The sequence below is a fragment of the Protopterus annectens genome, chromosome 13.part0 (assembly GCF_019279795.1).
Source record: "Protopterus annectens isolate FY-2018-M chromosome 13.part0, PAN1.0, whole genome shotgun sequence".
Taxonomy (NCBI): Eukaryota; Metazoa; Chordata; order Ceratodontiformes; family Protopteridae; genus Protopterus; species Protopterus annectens.
Genome location: NC_056747.1, coordinates 107,578,949 through 107,594,714, shown reverse-complemented (window position 1 = coordinate 107,594,714; position 15,766 = coordinate 107,578,949). Strand labels below are relative to the sequence as shown.

General features: G+C 38.0%; 1 protein-coding gene across 1 annotated transcript in view; it reads right to left on the bottom strand.

Moving 5' to 3' along the window:
- Positions 1-15,766, bottom strand: part of LOC122787839 (dedicator of cytokinesis protein 7-like) — a 4,057,077-nt gene that overhangs the window by 3,720,983 nt on the left and 320,328 nt on the right. Inside the window, exon 5 of the mRNA XM_044054755.1 lies at positions 13,853-13,961. Coding sequence (XP_043910690.1) covers positions 13,853-13,961 — 109 coding nt within the window. The remainder of the gene's footprint in view (positions 1-13,852; positions 13,962-15,766) is intronic.

Sequence of the window (15,766 nt, the reverse complement as noted above, 5' to 3'; positions counted from 1 at the left end):
GTGTTAAGACTGTGTACAACAAATCAAGAGTATATTGGTAGAGTTATACTTTTTAACATTGTTATGTGCATGCTTATACAAACACTTAATCATCTTTCTTTTTATAAGCATTAAGGTGATTATTGCATTGGCAGAGCAATACTTTTGATATGTGTATGCTTATGCAAACATTTAGTTGATGTTCAGTGATAAATCATTTTATTTTTAAAAAAACATTAAGGTCATTACATCAACAACTATATATCATGACCCAATAGTGTTATTGTTGAAACAAACCAGCAGAAATATTTTTACACATATATTTCTCTCGCTTTACCCCCCCCCCTCTTTTCATATAGTGGATTGTTTAAAATATCCAACAACACAGACAATGATGATCCATTTTTTTGGGTTTCTAACAGCAAGGGATTAGTGTTATTTTTGGCAATTAGCATAAGTATACCAATAGCAATATTTAGCTGTTGAATATTAGGCAATCATTATTCTGTTAGCTATAAAAATTGCCCTTATTATATTGTTGTCCCCACATAGGTAACATGAGGGATAGATCAGTCAATGTAACTTTTATACAAAATAATTGGACATAATGTTCCATAACTATCAGTTTTGTTTTATAACATTGATAAAAGGGTTGAACTAGATTGTTTCATCCATAACTTTTGGGATTGGCTAGTAGGCCTGCTAATTTTGATACAGCTATTTAATTAACATAGTGTGACATGTCAAACACATATATTTTTAAATGTAACTTTTGATATAGTCTTAATTACATTTTTTCAAACTTCATTGAATTTCCTTTAGTTTTTACAAACAAAGTTGAATATTGGCACTCTGGGACCACATAAAAGATATATTTCAGAATTTTGAATTGAGCATACCTTTTGATTTGGGTGTCAAACATTATTCTGATTTTGTATATATTTTTTGTTGTTGCTTTCATTATACCATCATTGTCCTGTAGCTGACGTGGTAATATTTTGCATTCATTTATGCATTCACAATATATGACCATTATTGTCTAAGATTTACAGGACGTGGTAATAACTTATATTTAATCAGCCAAATATTATGGATCTAAACCAAATATTATTGGATCTATCAGCAGACAAGGATGACCTTGCACCCTTTGGAATTGGGAATGAAGCTATGATCTCTGGTATTACTACTGCTATTAAACCAGAGCAAAAATGTGAGACCCTTTTTTTAAATTTAAACAAAAATATGAAAAGTTTAAGATCTAGTGTTTGGCACCACAAATTATTAAAGGCATATTTGGCTAAGGGCATTTGTCCCAGAGGTCTCAGAGTCAAAATTCAACCACTTGTGGGAGATCCTGATGATAATTTAATGAAGGAATGGGCTCAGATCCAACAGGAATATTCAATGAAGTTTGTCAGTTCTTTGTCTGATTATTACACTAGAACCATTGACAAAGAGACAAATACTGTCTTAGAATCTATTCAAGAATGTAATCATTATCAACATGAGACATTCTTTCCTGCTTTGTTATCCAAACTAAGCAGTGAATTACTGAGTTTTGAAACTATTTTGAAAGAGAGAAAGATTAAAAAATTCTCTCGCGATCTTATGGACTATGATAAAGGACAACCTTTCAAACAGGTCAGACATGTCAAATTCCAAGAGGGATATATTAAAAATAACAACAAGTTTCCATCTAATCCCAAAAGGAAACGCCTGAGATCCATACTTAAAACTAAGGGTACTAATGCAGAATCAACAGATTATGATACATCATCTGGGACAGACACGGAGACACAGTCCACTCTAGATTCCCCCAACCCTAAACGGAAAAATAATATGTCCCCTTTAGGGAACACAGAGGGAGGAGGGGTGGTAGAAAGCACAAAAAAAGTCACAAGTCTGGAAAGCTTGCTACAAATATTGTCGAACAAGTAAATAATGTACATAACATTTCAAAAATCACATTAACGGCTGAACAAACATCATTACTCAATAAAGGATTGTCTTTCATTCCTGGATTCTTTGTGTCTGAGGATAATTTTACACAGGATTTATTCTCATTTTGTAGGTTAATGAATCTAAAGTTATTTTTTCAGGACAAAGAAGATGGTGGTTCAACACAATTTGATTCTTTCAAATATCACAGTTCATCCTTCACACCACCTATGTATCCTACTGTTAATTTATTTTTGCGCAGTGTCTTAAATGAGTTACATCTCCAGTATAATCATGCTTTACCTATGCTCAATAACATGACTGAGGTTGAGAAATCATGTTTGGACGAATTAGTACGTAACAAGGATTTGGTGATTATAAAAGCAGATAAAGGAGGGGCAGTGGTAGTGTTAGATTGGGCCTACTATGATAATGAAGCTTATAAGCAGTTGAATGATGCTCGATACTACACTAAGATGCCACTTGACCCTACTCCTGTTTTCAAAAAACAGATTGATGATTTCTTAGAATCAGCCTTTGACAATGGCATCATATCTAAGCAAACATTAGACCATTTAACAATTTCTGACCCCATTAGACAATACATCTATTTTCTACCCAAAATACATAAAGATTTGTTTCATCCACCTGGTAGGCCTATTGTATCAGGTATGGGCTCATTGACAGAACCACTTTCTGAATTTTTGACTAAGTATTTAAAACCTTTATTATCATATGTAAGATCTCGCATACAGGATACTACTCAATTTTTGAGTATTGTCAATGATATGCAGCTAGATTCAAATTGGTGGCTCTGTACTTTGGATGTGAGCTCATTATACACAAGTATTCCACACTGGGCCGGACTGGATGCTATTGAATTCTGGTTACATCAATCCAACATGTATCAACCAGGATTCAATACGTTATTATTAAATCTAACTGAGCATGTATTGACCAAAAATGTTTTCTTTTACAATCAGGAATGTTTTTTGCAAACCAATGGCACAGCTATGGGGGCATCTTTTGCCCCCATATATGCTGACCTATTTATGGCTTATTTGGAACACATTATGATTTATGATGTTACTCACAACCTTTTTTTGCCTGAGATAGACATCTGGCGGAGGTATTTGGATGACTGCTGGATGGTGTGGAGATCGGATATTCCATATCTTCTTGAATTTGTAGAATATTTGAATGATAATAAATGGGGAATTAAATTCACCATCAATTATGATCTAGCATCAATAACTTTTTTGGATGTTTTGGTTACAAGAAATATGGATAATACTTTAAAAACTGAGACCTATAGAAAATTTCCCGAATATAACACTATTCTCCACGCCTCCAGCTTTCATCCAAAACACATTGCAAAAAACATTCCCAAATCGCAATTTATCAGAATGAGAAGGAATTGCTCTGACAATGCTAGTTTTGGTCATCATGCTCAAGATTTGTGTAACAGGTTTAAGAATAGGGGCTATAATTCAGGTTTTGTTACTATGGCTTTGAATCATGCCTCAGGGTTACAGAGACCAAGTTTATTAACGTACAAACAAAAACCTAATACGAAAAGTACATTGCGTTTTACCACCACATATGGTAGAAATACCAACACCTTTATCAACATCATTAAAGGAAACTGGAATATACTGGAATCAGATGTTAAAACCAAATCCATTGTACCAAACACATGTTTGTTTTCATTTCGAAAAGGTAAAAATTTAGCAGGATACTTTAATCATTACAAACACCATTCTGAATCTTCTTTATCCAATTTATATCAAACGACTATTTTGGGTGATAAACTCATTGGCTGTTTTCCTTGTGGTCATTGTGTTAACTGCAAATTCATAACAAAAACAAAAGAGTTTACCAGTAGAAACAGTCATAATGTGTTCGATATAAAATTCTTTGCCAATTGTAACACGGATTGGGCCATTTATATGGCACATTGTAACTGTCATTCATTTTATGTTGGGCAAACTTCACGACCAGTTAGGCTACGGATATCAGAACATTTGAGTGACATTAGATGTAAAAGAACATCTAATGCATTATTCAAACACACACTGATACATAATAAAGCTCAATTTCGTTTCACCATTATTGACAAAATTATTGGTGATAGAAGCAACAAAGGGGGTTGGCACACTAAACTTGACCTAAAAGAAAAGAAGTGGATCACCAAACTTGGTGCTCTGTTAAATCCAGGATTAAATGAACATTTATAATATATTATAATAAATATAACAAACATGGATTTAACACAAAATTTTCTACACATGATATGTCATTATATTATTATTTTTTGTTTTCATGTATATGTTTTTTGCATTTATTATTGCAATATTAGATATATTACCATGTTTAATATTAATGAGTTTGATTGATTGATCTATACAACCAATCATTGAATTGTATGTTGTACATAAACACCAAATTTTTCCAAATGGGTTCTGTTGGTATACACTGAAGAAGGCTGGGTTTGAACCTGGGCCGAAACCGGTATGTGTGGGACCTACTTGGTGTTTTGGTAGTTTATTAATGCTTCAATAAACTACTTTTCACAGTCCGATTTTTGTTGCTGGCGTTCACTTTTGTGGTACACACAGATTGCCATAAAAATATACAGTACGCCCAAACAGTAAACACACCGGGCGTGGCCATGTTACACCTGCACTTATCACGCTATTTAAAACCAAGCTTAGCCTTATCTACCATTATAACACACTAGCACTACCACACAACAAACTATAACTGGCAACAAGAGATAGGAAAGTAAAAGAAAACACTTTTTTTTTTGTACGGATAGCAGGAAAAAAGTACTAACAATGGTACTAAGGAATACCAAAAAGGTAAGAGGAGGGCCTACTAAGGTAGGGAGAGAGGGAGTAGTACCAATGATGGCATGAAAGAACTACCAAGGTAGTGGGTAGTGTTAGTCAGGAAAAGAAGGATATAGAGATGAGAAATAAGTTTAGATGTTAAAAACTGTCTAACAAACACTAAAGACTCGAAATAACCACAAAAAAGCTAACACTTAGCTGAGAGAAGGCTTGGCACGTCTGACGAAGAACGCAGGAAATGAGATCTGGAGAGACTATGAGAGGTGCATTGTGGGCAGGTCTTAGCTGAGAGTTTTTGGCTGGTGCGAGCTTGGTACCAGCCATGTCGGTTCTGAGGGTGGAACCAAAGTCCTAACAGTAAGGAATGAATAAAGATTTACATCATCAGATCTGTTCTTTTGGTATACTGCAAGCATTCAGAACTACTTAATAGCCAACAGTGGTTTAAAAAGCAAGTCACTGCCTTTTGCTTATTATCTAACTTGCATTTACTGACATTTTAACATATGTTTAAAAATATTATGATTATTTACTCTAGTACATCTTGTTGTTCTCCAGAGGTTGAAAGAGTGAATGTACAGCACAAAAGAGCAGCACCCAAGACCAGAGGTAGTTTTTTTACTCACCAGTGGGAGTGGGGAGTACTGAGCTGCTTGTTTGTCCTCAGAGGAGTGGTTAGAAGCAGCAACTTGTAATTTGTTGGCCATTTTGGGTCATTTCCTGTTTTTTCCAGCCCCCTGCTATAAAGCACGCGTTAGCGCACTTTAGAGCGATTTAGCACGATTTAGAGCGATTTAGCGCGGAGCTGCTACCGTTGCACACTAGGGCAGCGCCGGTTAAGCAGATTTAAACTATTAGGGCTACCTAAAGTTCACTCTTCAAATTTTCCCTTAAAACTACCTTCCTCAAAGTGTACTACTGTTCTATTTAGTGTATCCTCCAACTATAAATTATCTCTACTTGACTCCCAAGTAGACTATTCTCTATCCGTATAGCTAAGCACTTGCTCCTACAGTACTTATCACCTCGATACAGCACTCTTGTTATAGAAAGTACCCCCAAAAAAAGCAAACCCCATTTCTCGGTCACCCACATCCCCAAAACCTTTTTTTTAAGTTTTTCTGTCTATTTCTTCTAGCATGTCGAGGGATCAGTTGCTAATATCCTCTCCTGCTCAGCTGGTGAACCTGGGATTATTGAGGCAATGTTACAATTGCCTCATGTACACAGACAACCCTCTCCTCCTCCCACAAAACACAAATACATGCGAGAGATGCAACTATACGGCCAAACTGGAGGCTGAGCTCTCTCAACATAGGACTGGCAAGACCAGACAGGAGGAGAAGGTAACCACACACACTATAGACCCAGTCTCACATAATACCATCACAACCTCAAATCATACACATAAACACACAAAGACATACTCGAGGCTCTGATCAAAAATCTACCAAAACAGCAGAGGCCACCAAAGCAGACACCCAAACAACTACCACCTCAGTACACAACACCTGCATCACATAGACCACACAGTCAGAGTGTCAAGCAGTCACAGCCCTTAAGGCCAAACACTATGCCAGACACACTAGTCATTGGTGACTCCATAGTCAGACACACTGACGTCCCGCTCACCAGACTGAGTAAGGAGAAGGTCACAGTAAGCTGCCTGTTGGGTGCTAGAATCCGCCACATAACGCATGCACTCAGGTCTCTCAACAGCAGGTACAAGTACGACTCAATCATTGTCCACGCTGGTGTAAACGACCTGAGACGTACCTCCCTGGACTACATGAAAAGAGACATAGAGGAGCTCTCTGATTATGTAGCCCAGGCAGGTATGACCCTGACCTTGAGCAGTATCCTACCTTCACCAAGAATGATGCCACAATACAGAGATAAAATGATCAGTTTTAACAATTGGCTTAAACTCTGGTGTCATTCAAAGGGGATCCAATGTCTGTCTGCCTGGGATGACATGCTGGACAAGCCACGCTGCTTCGCAAGGGACGGCTTGCACTTGTCACCCCTGGGATTCCGGATTTTGGCAAAGGCTCTTGCCACCCCCATAGTGCCTTTTTTAGGCAAGGCTCAAATTCTAAACCTACCACCCTAGAACAAAACAAAGAAAAAAAACTAAGGGTAATGCTGCTCAATGCCAGAAGTCTCAACCTCAAGATGCACGCACTCGAGGCCCTTCTCAGTATGGAGAACATCGATGTCTGTGCTGTGACAGAAACCTGGTTCAAAGCTCCTGAGAGCACCACAGCACTATCAGGTTTTACCTCATATCATGCATTCCGGCCACAAAACCTGGACAATACCAAGAAAGGAGGAGGGTATCCATATTCATCAAGGACACCCACACCTCAAGATTGGTGGCATCGCACGATGCATCGGAAACCATCCAGGTGCAATTAACCATAGGCAAGACTGCTATGCAAATTGTAGCATGTTACAGGCCACCCTCGCAAACTCAGGAACCTCACATGGCCTTCCTGAAAACACTGGAGGGGATAAATGTATCTCCGAACACCATCATACTAGGTGACTTCAACTACCCTAATATAGACTGGGAACACTACTCAAGCCCAAACACTCTAGCCCAAAAGTTCCTGGAATTCATAAACTCAAATGCCATGGAACAACTAGTCACCATCCCCACAAGAGGAGAGAACATACTTGATCTCATCATCACGAACATGGGAGCACAATGTTCAACGCCAGAAGTATACCCCTCACTGGTGAGATCTGATCACAAACTAATCTCGCTGGAGGTCCTCATCCCGCCCCATCCGAAATGAAAAAGACCACAGTAAAGAACTTCTCGAAAGCCGACTTCACACTTCTAAAGACTAGTGTGGTCTCCTTTAAGGCCCCTGAGCCGGCGGTTAACATTACTCAAACTACTGAATCACTTACAAATGCCTTCTACCAGCACCTGCAGGGCTGCATGGATCAGGCAATCCCAAGCAAAACAAAGACTCTTTGTACCAAAGGCAAGCGTCCAGTCTGGTGGACCCCAGCCATAAACAAACTCTACAATAAAAGGAGAAAGCTACTACAAGATAGAGCAAAATCCTTAAAAGGTAAGACACCGCTGATCACTATAAGTAAAAAGCTAAGAGCTCTCATAAAATCATCCAAAGCTAATTTTGAGAAAAAAATAGCTAAGGACTCTAAAGACAACCATAAAGCATTCTTTAGCTATGTCAGAAACCTAGGAGGAAACTCCCAGATATGCTCAGAATTAGTTCAAAATGATGTGAAGATTACTGATCCTACTGACATTGCCAACATACTGGCTGACAGGTTCAGTGCAAACTTCTCCCCACCCTCCCCGCCTAAAGAAGAGATATCTATACCAAATGATTGTAGCCCCCCAAACATCTCTCCAAGGCAAAGAACACAGCATCCATGGGACCTGATGGTGTCCCCGGCTGTGTGCTCCATGAACTCAACAAGGAATTAAACCCACAGTTAGGACAGCTGTTTTAATCTTAGTCTCACCTCCAGATACGTACCCAGGGAGTGGCGCACAGCGACTGTGGTCCCACTCCACAAAGGCGGTGCCTCCACCGACCCTGGAAATTACCGTCCCATTAGCTTGACAAGCCTGATCTGCAAAGCCATGGAAAGGATCATAATGGATCTCATAAATAAAGACATAGGGAATTTGCAGACTTTGGATCCAACCCAGTTTGGCTTTGTCAAAGGCAGATCATGCCTTTTAAACTTGGTTGACTTTTTTGAAACAGTCACCAAGGCCATTGACGAGGGAAATGCAGTCCATACAGCCTACCTAGACCTGGTGAAGGCTTTCGATACAATACCCCATTCAGGTATCATTGAAAAACTCATCAACTTAAATGTAAACCCATACATTACAAGATGGGTTGCAAACTGGCTGAGTGACAGAACCCACAGGGTCAGAGTTGCTGGCGCCATGTCAGACTCTAAGCCTGTCACAAGTGGTGTCCCACAGGGCTCAGTCCTGGGCCCACTCTTGTTTGGCATCTACTTTTCTGAAGTACAAGCTAACATAGGAGGGTTATGGCTGACAAAGTTCGCAGATGACTGCAAACTGGGCGCCGTAGTTGAGAACACATCCGACACAGATATCCTTCAGAAGGGTCTCACAGAAACGGATAACTGGTGCCAGAGCCATGGCCTCAAGTTAAATGCCAAGAAATGCATAGTCATACCCTTCGGGAAAAATAAGGTTACCCCTAGCTACCATATAGGTGGCAATCCCCTGAACACAGAAGAAGTTATTAGGGACCTGGGAACCCAGGTTGACAGTAGCCTTTCATTCGACACTCATATTGCTAAAGTAGTTAGGAAGACCTTCTACATTGCCCACCTTATCATGAAGGGATTCACATCTAGATCAAGGGAAGTCATAGTCTCCCTATACTCATCACTCATCAGACCAATGATCGAGTACAATGCCCCATTCAGAATGTATCTGACCCGACACTTGCAGCAGCTGGAGAGGCCATAAAAGTTCCTCACCAAAAGGATAAAGGGTCTCAAAAATCTGTCTTATGCTGCACGACTGAAAGAACTCCAGTTATATTCAGTTGCGTACCGCTTACTCAGAGGTGACCTATGCCTGACATACAAGGCCATGTCAAACCCAGATTTGATGAACATGCTTCATCTCAAAAAATCTAGATCCCTCAGAGCCACAAGGGCGGGTGACTTAAACCTCGACACGGTTATTAATAGGACGTGCTGGAGGGCTAGATTCATCACCCAAAGACTCCCTATGCTGTGGAACAAAATCCCGGTTTATGTGAGGCAGAGCACCTCGCTGGCCTTGTTCAAGAGGAATCTTGACCAATGGATGGGAGTCGCAGATACACCCCAGGGGTTACCTCAGTGTCACTGCTCGACAGAGGCACAGCTAAATAATGGGCATAGTTTCTCCAAACTAAGGGGTGGCGTAAGCCACAAAACTATGGCTAGGCTTATAAATGCCCTCGGGCAGATAGCCTAGTATGAACCTATGAACCTATGAACCTATGAACTCTCTAGTCCAATAGAAGTATAATGGAATTAAATATTTAACTTAATGTTATGTGAGCTCACTGTTAAATGATTTTATTTAATTGCTTAAACAAAAAAATGGAGACATAACATGTCTGCTATGTCAGCATTACCTGCACACTACATTTAAGCATTTTAGGCAGACATTTCTTGGAGCGATCGCGGTGGTGCAACAGTTAGCATTGCTGCCTCACAGCAAAAGGTTCTGTAGTTCAATTCTCGGCTGGGGTGCCTTCTGTGTGGAATCTGCATGTCCTCCCTGATGTCGCATGGGTTTTCTCCAGGTGCTTCGGTTCCCCCCATATTCCAAAGAGATGCTGCAGGTGAATTGGACACACTAAATTGGCCCTAGATGTGAGTCTGTGCATGTGTGAGCCTTCTGTGGAAGGTTGGGCACCAGGCAGGTAACTCAGCACCATAAAGCTCCACTGCCAATTGTTCTGCGGACCATTGTTCCACTGTGGCAACCCCTAACAGGAAAAGCCAAAAGGAGACAAAGGCAGATATTTTATGAAGCTTCAGTTTACAGATTTTAGACAATCTTTAAAAGGTGCCATCTAAACAAATGGGAAAAAATGTCACACACAACGAATTTAGCAAAAAAGGCCCAGCCAAGAGGTTCATGATATATATATATATATATATATATGGTAAAGAAAAAGGAAAAAACCTTTATAATATTAGAAAGCTTCCCCAGACCAAAAGCAGCAGACAGGATGCAGGTCTCAGTCAATATTCACTTCCAACGAATAATTATCCAACGACCAAACGGTAAAAATACATAAATTTATTGAGAATGTAAGTGCTTTTGCGGATTCAATGTTCCGCTTCATCAGACATAATAAAATGCAACAGGTTCAGTATATTTAAACACCTAACCTCCAACTTATTAATCAATTAAACAATTAATACATAAAGACATTCAAATTTAAAGCTGTATTAAATCACTACACTCTTATATAAGCATAAATATAAAAATATATAAAAAATAAAAATGTGTAGGTCAGACTCAATATTGAGTTCCATTTCTGTAGAATTTTATGTCTAATGTTTAAGCTTCCTAGTTTTCAATATGGGTCTCAGGGATATATATATATATATATATATATATATATATATATATATATATATATAAAACTATAGAGATATACTTAAGTACGTATATATATATATATGTATATATATATATATATATATATATATATAAACCCTTAAGGCCATACCAGTGTTTCAGCTACATCATCTCTGGGTGCCCAAGTCTTTACTGGTGCATAAAAATTGCAGTAATGTCGAAGCCACAAATTAATATTTACTATGCACAAGATATTAACATTTCACATCTTCTAAATGGAGACAAAAGCAATGTCTCTTTCCAGTCAGTAATGAAATGTTTAAGGTGCATTTTCGTCAGAAAGCTGACATCTAAATTAAATTAAGCAATACTGTCTAACACTTTCCACTGGGCCTATTTAATGCCTGAGAAATAAGCAAAATTACTTTTGCAGTTTTTGGAGGCTGCTAGAATAAATGTGAAATGTCTGTTTTCCCATTACCATTACTGGGGGTTATATCCCCAAGTTAAAGGTTGGTTGAGAAAAAAATAGTTTCTTCTTATAACCATCTCTGTACTGATACAAATCTGACTCAGTTGCCTTAATTCCCCATAAGTCAAATCATTGACATACGTTGCTTATGCATATTTTGCTAACCACCTGTAGCATTAACTTATGCTGTGCTATGACACAGACATGGGTTCAGGCACCTAGCCAGTGTGACATTTCCCTGTGGTACATTTGGTTGGGGACACATGGGTGGAATGACATTCAGCTGCGGAGAAATATAGTCCTTTGTGAATTCCATGGGGGCAAAGAGAAGCACACACTTCCTTGCCCACAGCTTTTATAACTAAGTGCATGGGAGCAGAAGAACTAATGAGTGTTGTGCTCAGTGCACAATACATGCTTATGTAACTACAACATGTAGAAATGTGCTACAGCATGGAGGAAATCCTGCCTATGCATTTAGGCTCCAGTATGCATTTTGGGTAATGTTCTCTGGATACTGTAAAAGGGGTAGAAGATTCACACATAGCACTTATAAAGGTGCTGCCAACTGTGCACTGCATTTTTACTAGCACTGATATGCCCACCTGCCATACTGTCTGCTGTCTCATGTTGCCTTCTTGGCCATGGTCATTATTTTTCCACTGTGCATTTGATTATTGCATTTGTAGGCATGGCACCACATTCTTCTAATTCCCCACAGGGAATTCATAGCAGCCTTATTTCTCTGCAGTCAAATTTCATTTCAGCCATGTGTCCCCCAGCCAAATGTACCGCATGGAAATGTCATTTTGGCTAGGTGCCTAAACCCTACAGACATGAAGAGCGAGCAGAAAGGAAAAATTAACTTTAAAGTGCATTTTGCTCTGTGTTATTGCAATCTCAAATTTAGTATATAGAAGTTAATGGGATACATGGGGACTTGCCTCCCATAAAAAGTTTTTTTTTTTTTTTTTTTTTTTTTTTTTTTTAGTATGTCTTATGTACATTTCATCTTGGATAAGAACAGTTATGTTTTTTAAGCTACCACTTTTATGCATTTTAAACACAGGCATAGCAGTTATGTGTAACAATGGACCTTGAGTAGCTTCAGGTTCACAATAACACGTGACATTGTTACACAACATCTAGTGTTGTCCATAACAGCCAATTCCTGTACTGTCCTGCACAGCTACTGGAGATACAGCTATTCCTAGATACATAATGAGAAAGGTGTCTAGTTTAACATTTTTTAATAGACAAAGCAACTGATTGTTTAATTTCTAATTAGGCTGCTTCCTTTAACCACCCCTTTTTTAAGAAGATTGGGTGATAAGGGGGTGACAGCCTCCCTTATAAATAGAATTAACCAAAAAGAGTCATCACAACAGCTATTAAACTACTGTATGTAACATTCTAAGAGCTACACTAATGCAAAGGTGAGGTTCGATGTGCTAAATTATCACCCAGGCAATTTACTCTCAAGGAATCACAGAGGGAATCTCTAATACATTTTTTTTGTAATTATCTTCCAAAAATTCAAAAGACTCATGTCTTAGCTTTATTGACATTTGTTACCAGATCTGTGATTCTTGAATTTTGTTACAGAATTTCCTACTTACAGGCACTTAGCAGCTTTTCAATCATTCTTTAAATAAGCAAGTACATCAAATACAGTGTGACTATGTTGTTATACAGGAAGCTGCTGTTATTTACAAAGCCATAACAATCTAAGTGCTATGAAAAACTTGCATCTATGCCTCTAAAAAATGCTATAATTAAAAAAATGAAGGATGGTTGAATGGCTTCCCTTTGATAAGATTCATTAATATTTAGGGCAGATATAAACAATTTTGACATGGGTAGGAGGAAAAAATGTCCATTAAATTACAACTGCAGCTAATGTAAGACGGAGCGAGAGAGAAAGAGGTGGACAAAGTGAAATGATCAGACTTGATGTGCCAAGCGTTCCATATCTGCTTTCAAATTCTGTGTTTTCAGTGTTGGCAACAATTAACTGAAATAGAAGCTGCCTCTGCAAATCATAAGGCCTTCAGCATGTCAATGATGCAATAATGCAGAGAGTTGGGTTGGCAGCAGTCAGACACATTTAGCAACAATGTATCTGAAATAGAAGCTGTTAGTATCTTATATCACTTATGCAACACTATAAAAGAGCTAATCTTGGCAAGGCTCATTCACAATTAACTACGATGTAACTGAAACAGAAGCTGTATCTCATATCACTCATGCAATAATATAAAAAACTGTTAGCTTGGAAAAAGACTGTCACAATTAACAATGTAACTGAAACAGGAGCTGCAAAAAAATATTGTGAGGCATTATTAAATGTCATTGATGCAATAACGTAAAAGTTGGGTTGGCAAAGTAAACATAATAAATAGTTTATTTACAATGCCATAAGCATGCATAACCATTAAAATAAAAACAAGTCTAATATCAAGATAGGGTTTTATCGGAGACAAATCAAACCTGCTGCTGTCTGTCCTGGTTGAAGTCTGTTTCTCCATCACTCTTAAATACATGGTACGGAAGACATTTTAACTTTCCCTGATTGGAGGCATTTATAGTCTTCTGATATCTATGAAAATTAATAAATATTCATATTAGTGTGTTTGATTATTATAATTTGTTAGACTATAAACACAAGTTAGTCATTTATAAGACTACAGGCATACAAGATACATTTTTAAATATATTGCACTTTAAGTGTAGCACATACATACAAAATTAGTACAAGAAATTAAGCTATGATATTTTAGAAATGTCAAAAAAGGATATAGTTGGAAAATGTGTTCTGTCCTTGCCAAAAGCAGCTAAGTATGCCATTTGCAGTTAAAAAACAAACTGGAGAGCTATAATTCTAGATACAAAAGCAGGTGTCCTCAATGTTTAGCAAGCAGCACTGATTGAATAAAGAATCATGCCACATTGGTAAAAAACGCAGAAGTACCACTGCACCTAGACAAAGTCAAACAAAAACACGGGGCAAATAGAGACCTAATGGACTATTGCTTCTGGTATTATAGGTATATTTTTATTATGTAACAGGTTTGCTTTTAGTACAGGAATGGCCTGATAAAGTGTCAGCCCTGACCTTATGAAGACATGCTACCTCTTCCCTAATAAAGTACCTACCATAAGAACCACCACCCCCTTGATCAAAGAATGACATATGATGTCATTCTCTGATAAAGAGCCCACCTTCTGCTTTTATAAGTAAGTGTTACTCTTGCCCTGATAAGAAACCACCACCATTCCTTAAAATTGAATAACAAAGTATCATTACTTTAGTAATAAAATATCCCAACCATAAGAGCCAAATACCATTTTGTTGCAATAATTTCTGTCACTAATGCAAAGAGTCGTTCATAACATATTACATTGTCTTCACATCACAGAGAAGAAAGGGTTATTTCTGCTGTAAAAATATATATATATATCGTGATTGCTCTAAAAACAATGCTGTTCCTGGGCTAGCAAAAAATACAATTTCTGACAAACTCACAAAATATTATTCTCACGGTCAGTGGCAACTGGTGACCTCAAATCAAGGGTGGGGGAAAGGGACAGCAGGAAACAACTGAATGAGTGAACCTAATGGGAACTGGGTGTGTATCTATTACAGAAGGTCAATGACCATTAGCTGTGATCGAATGATAGGCTTTGTATTAGCATGCTTTTTTTTCTGCATGCTTAAATATCTGTCATTATTAATTTAATTACTGACAGCAAACAAATACAAACATTGTGAGGTGCACACCACAATATAAAGCAACATCACAGACATTCTGCAAAATCTGGAACAAGTGAGCATACACACACGGGTGCACAAAAACAGCCATCAATTACAACCACTGGTAAATAGTGACTACAACTCAGAAGTCTGACTGAGATGAAATGAATAAACAAATGCATAACTGCCTCACAGGCCTGCAGCTTCTGAGCTCACTCTTCCAGAATACAATCTACAACCTTCTGCAAACACCCCTTCATACCTTTCATTCGCTTAGCTCAAGAATCAAAGAGAAAAACGTTATAGCAGACAAAGTACCAAAATGGGAAAAATAATGCCCTTACATACTTAAAGTAGCTAGAACTTTCCATCCACATGTTTTTTTTCTGAACGCTTTGAAATCTGTAACTTTAAATGTTTCATTTAGTTGCCAAAATACCCAGTGAGTTGCCAAAATAAAGCACAAATGTTACAGGGAACATACTAAAATGTGAAGCAAAAAAGCAGAGAAATTCTGAAAAATTAGAAGATTTAAGAGCATCCAAACCACACACATAACACACACATTTAAATTACAAGCATTTTCTTAATTCTGGGTAAGTGGCACACATACTGCTAACAAAAATATACATTATTTTAAATAATTCAAT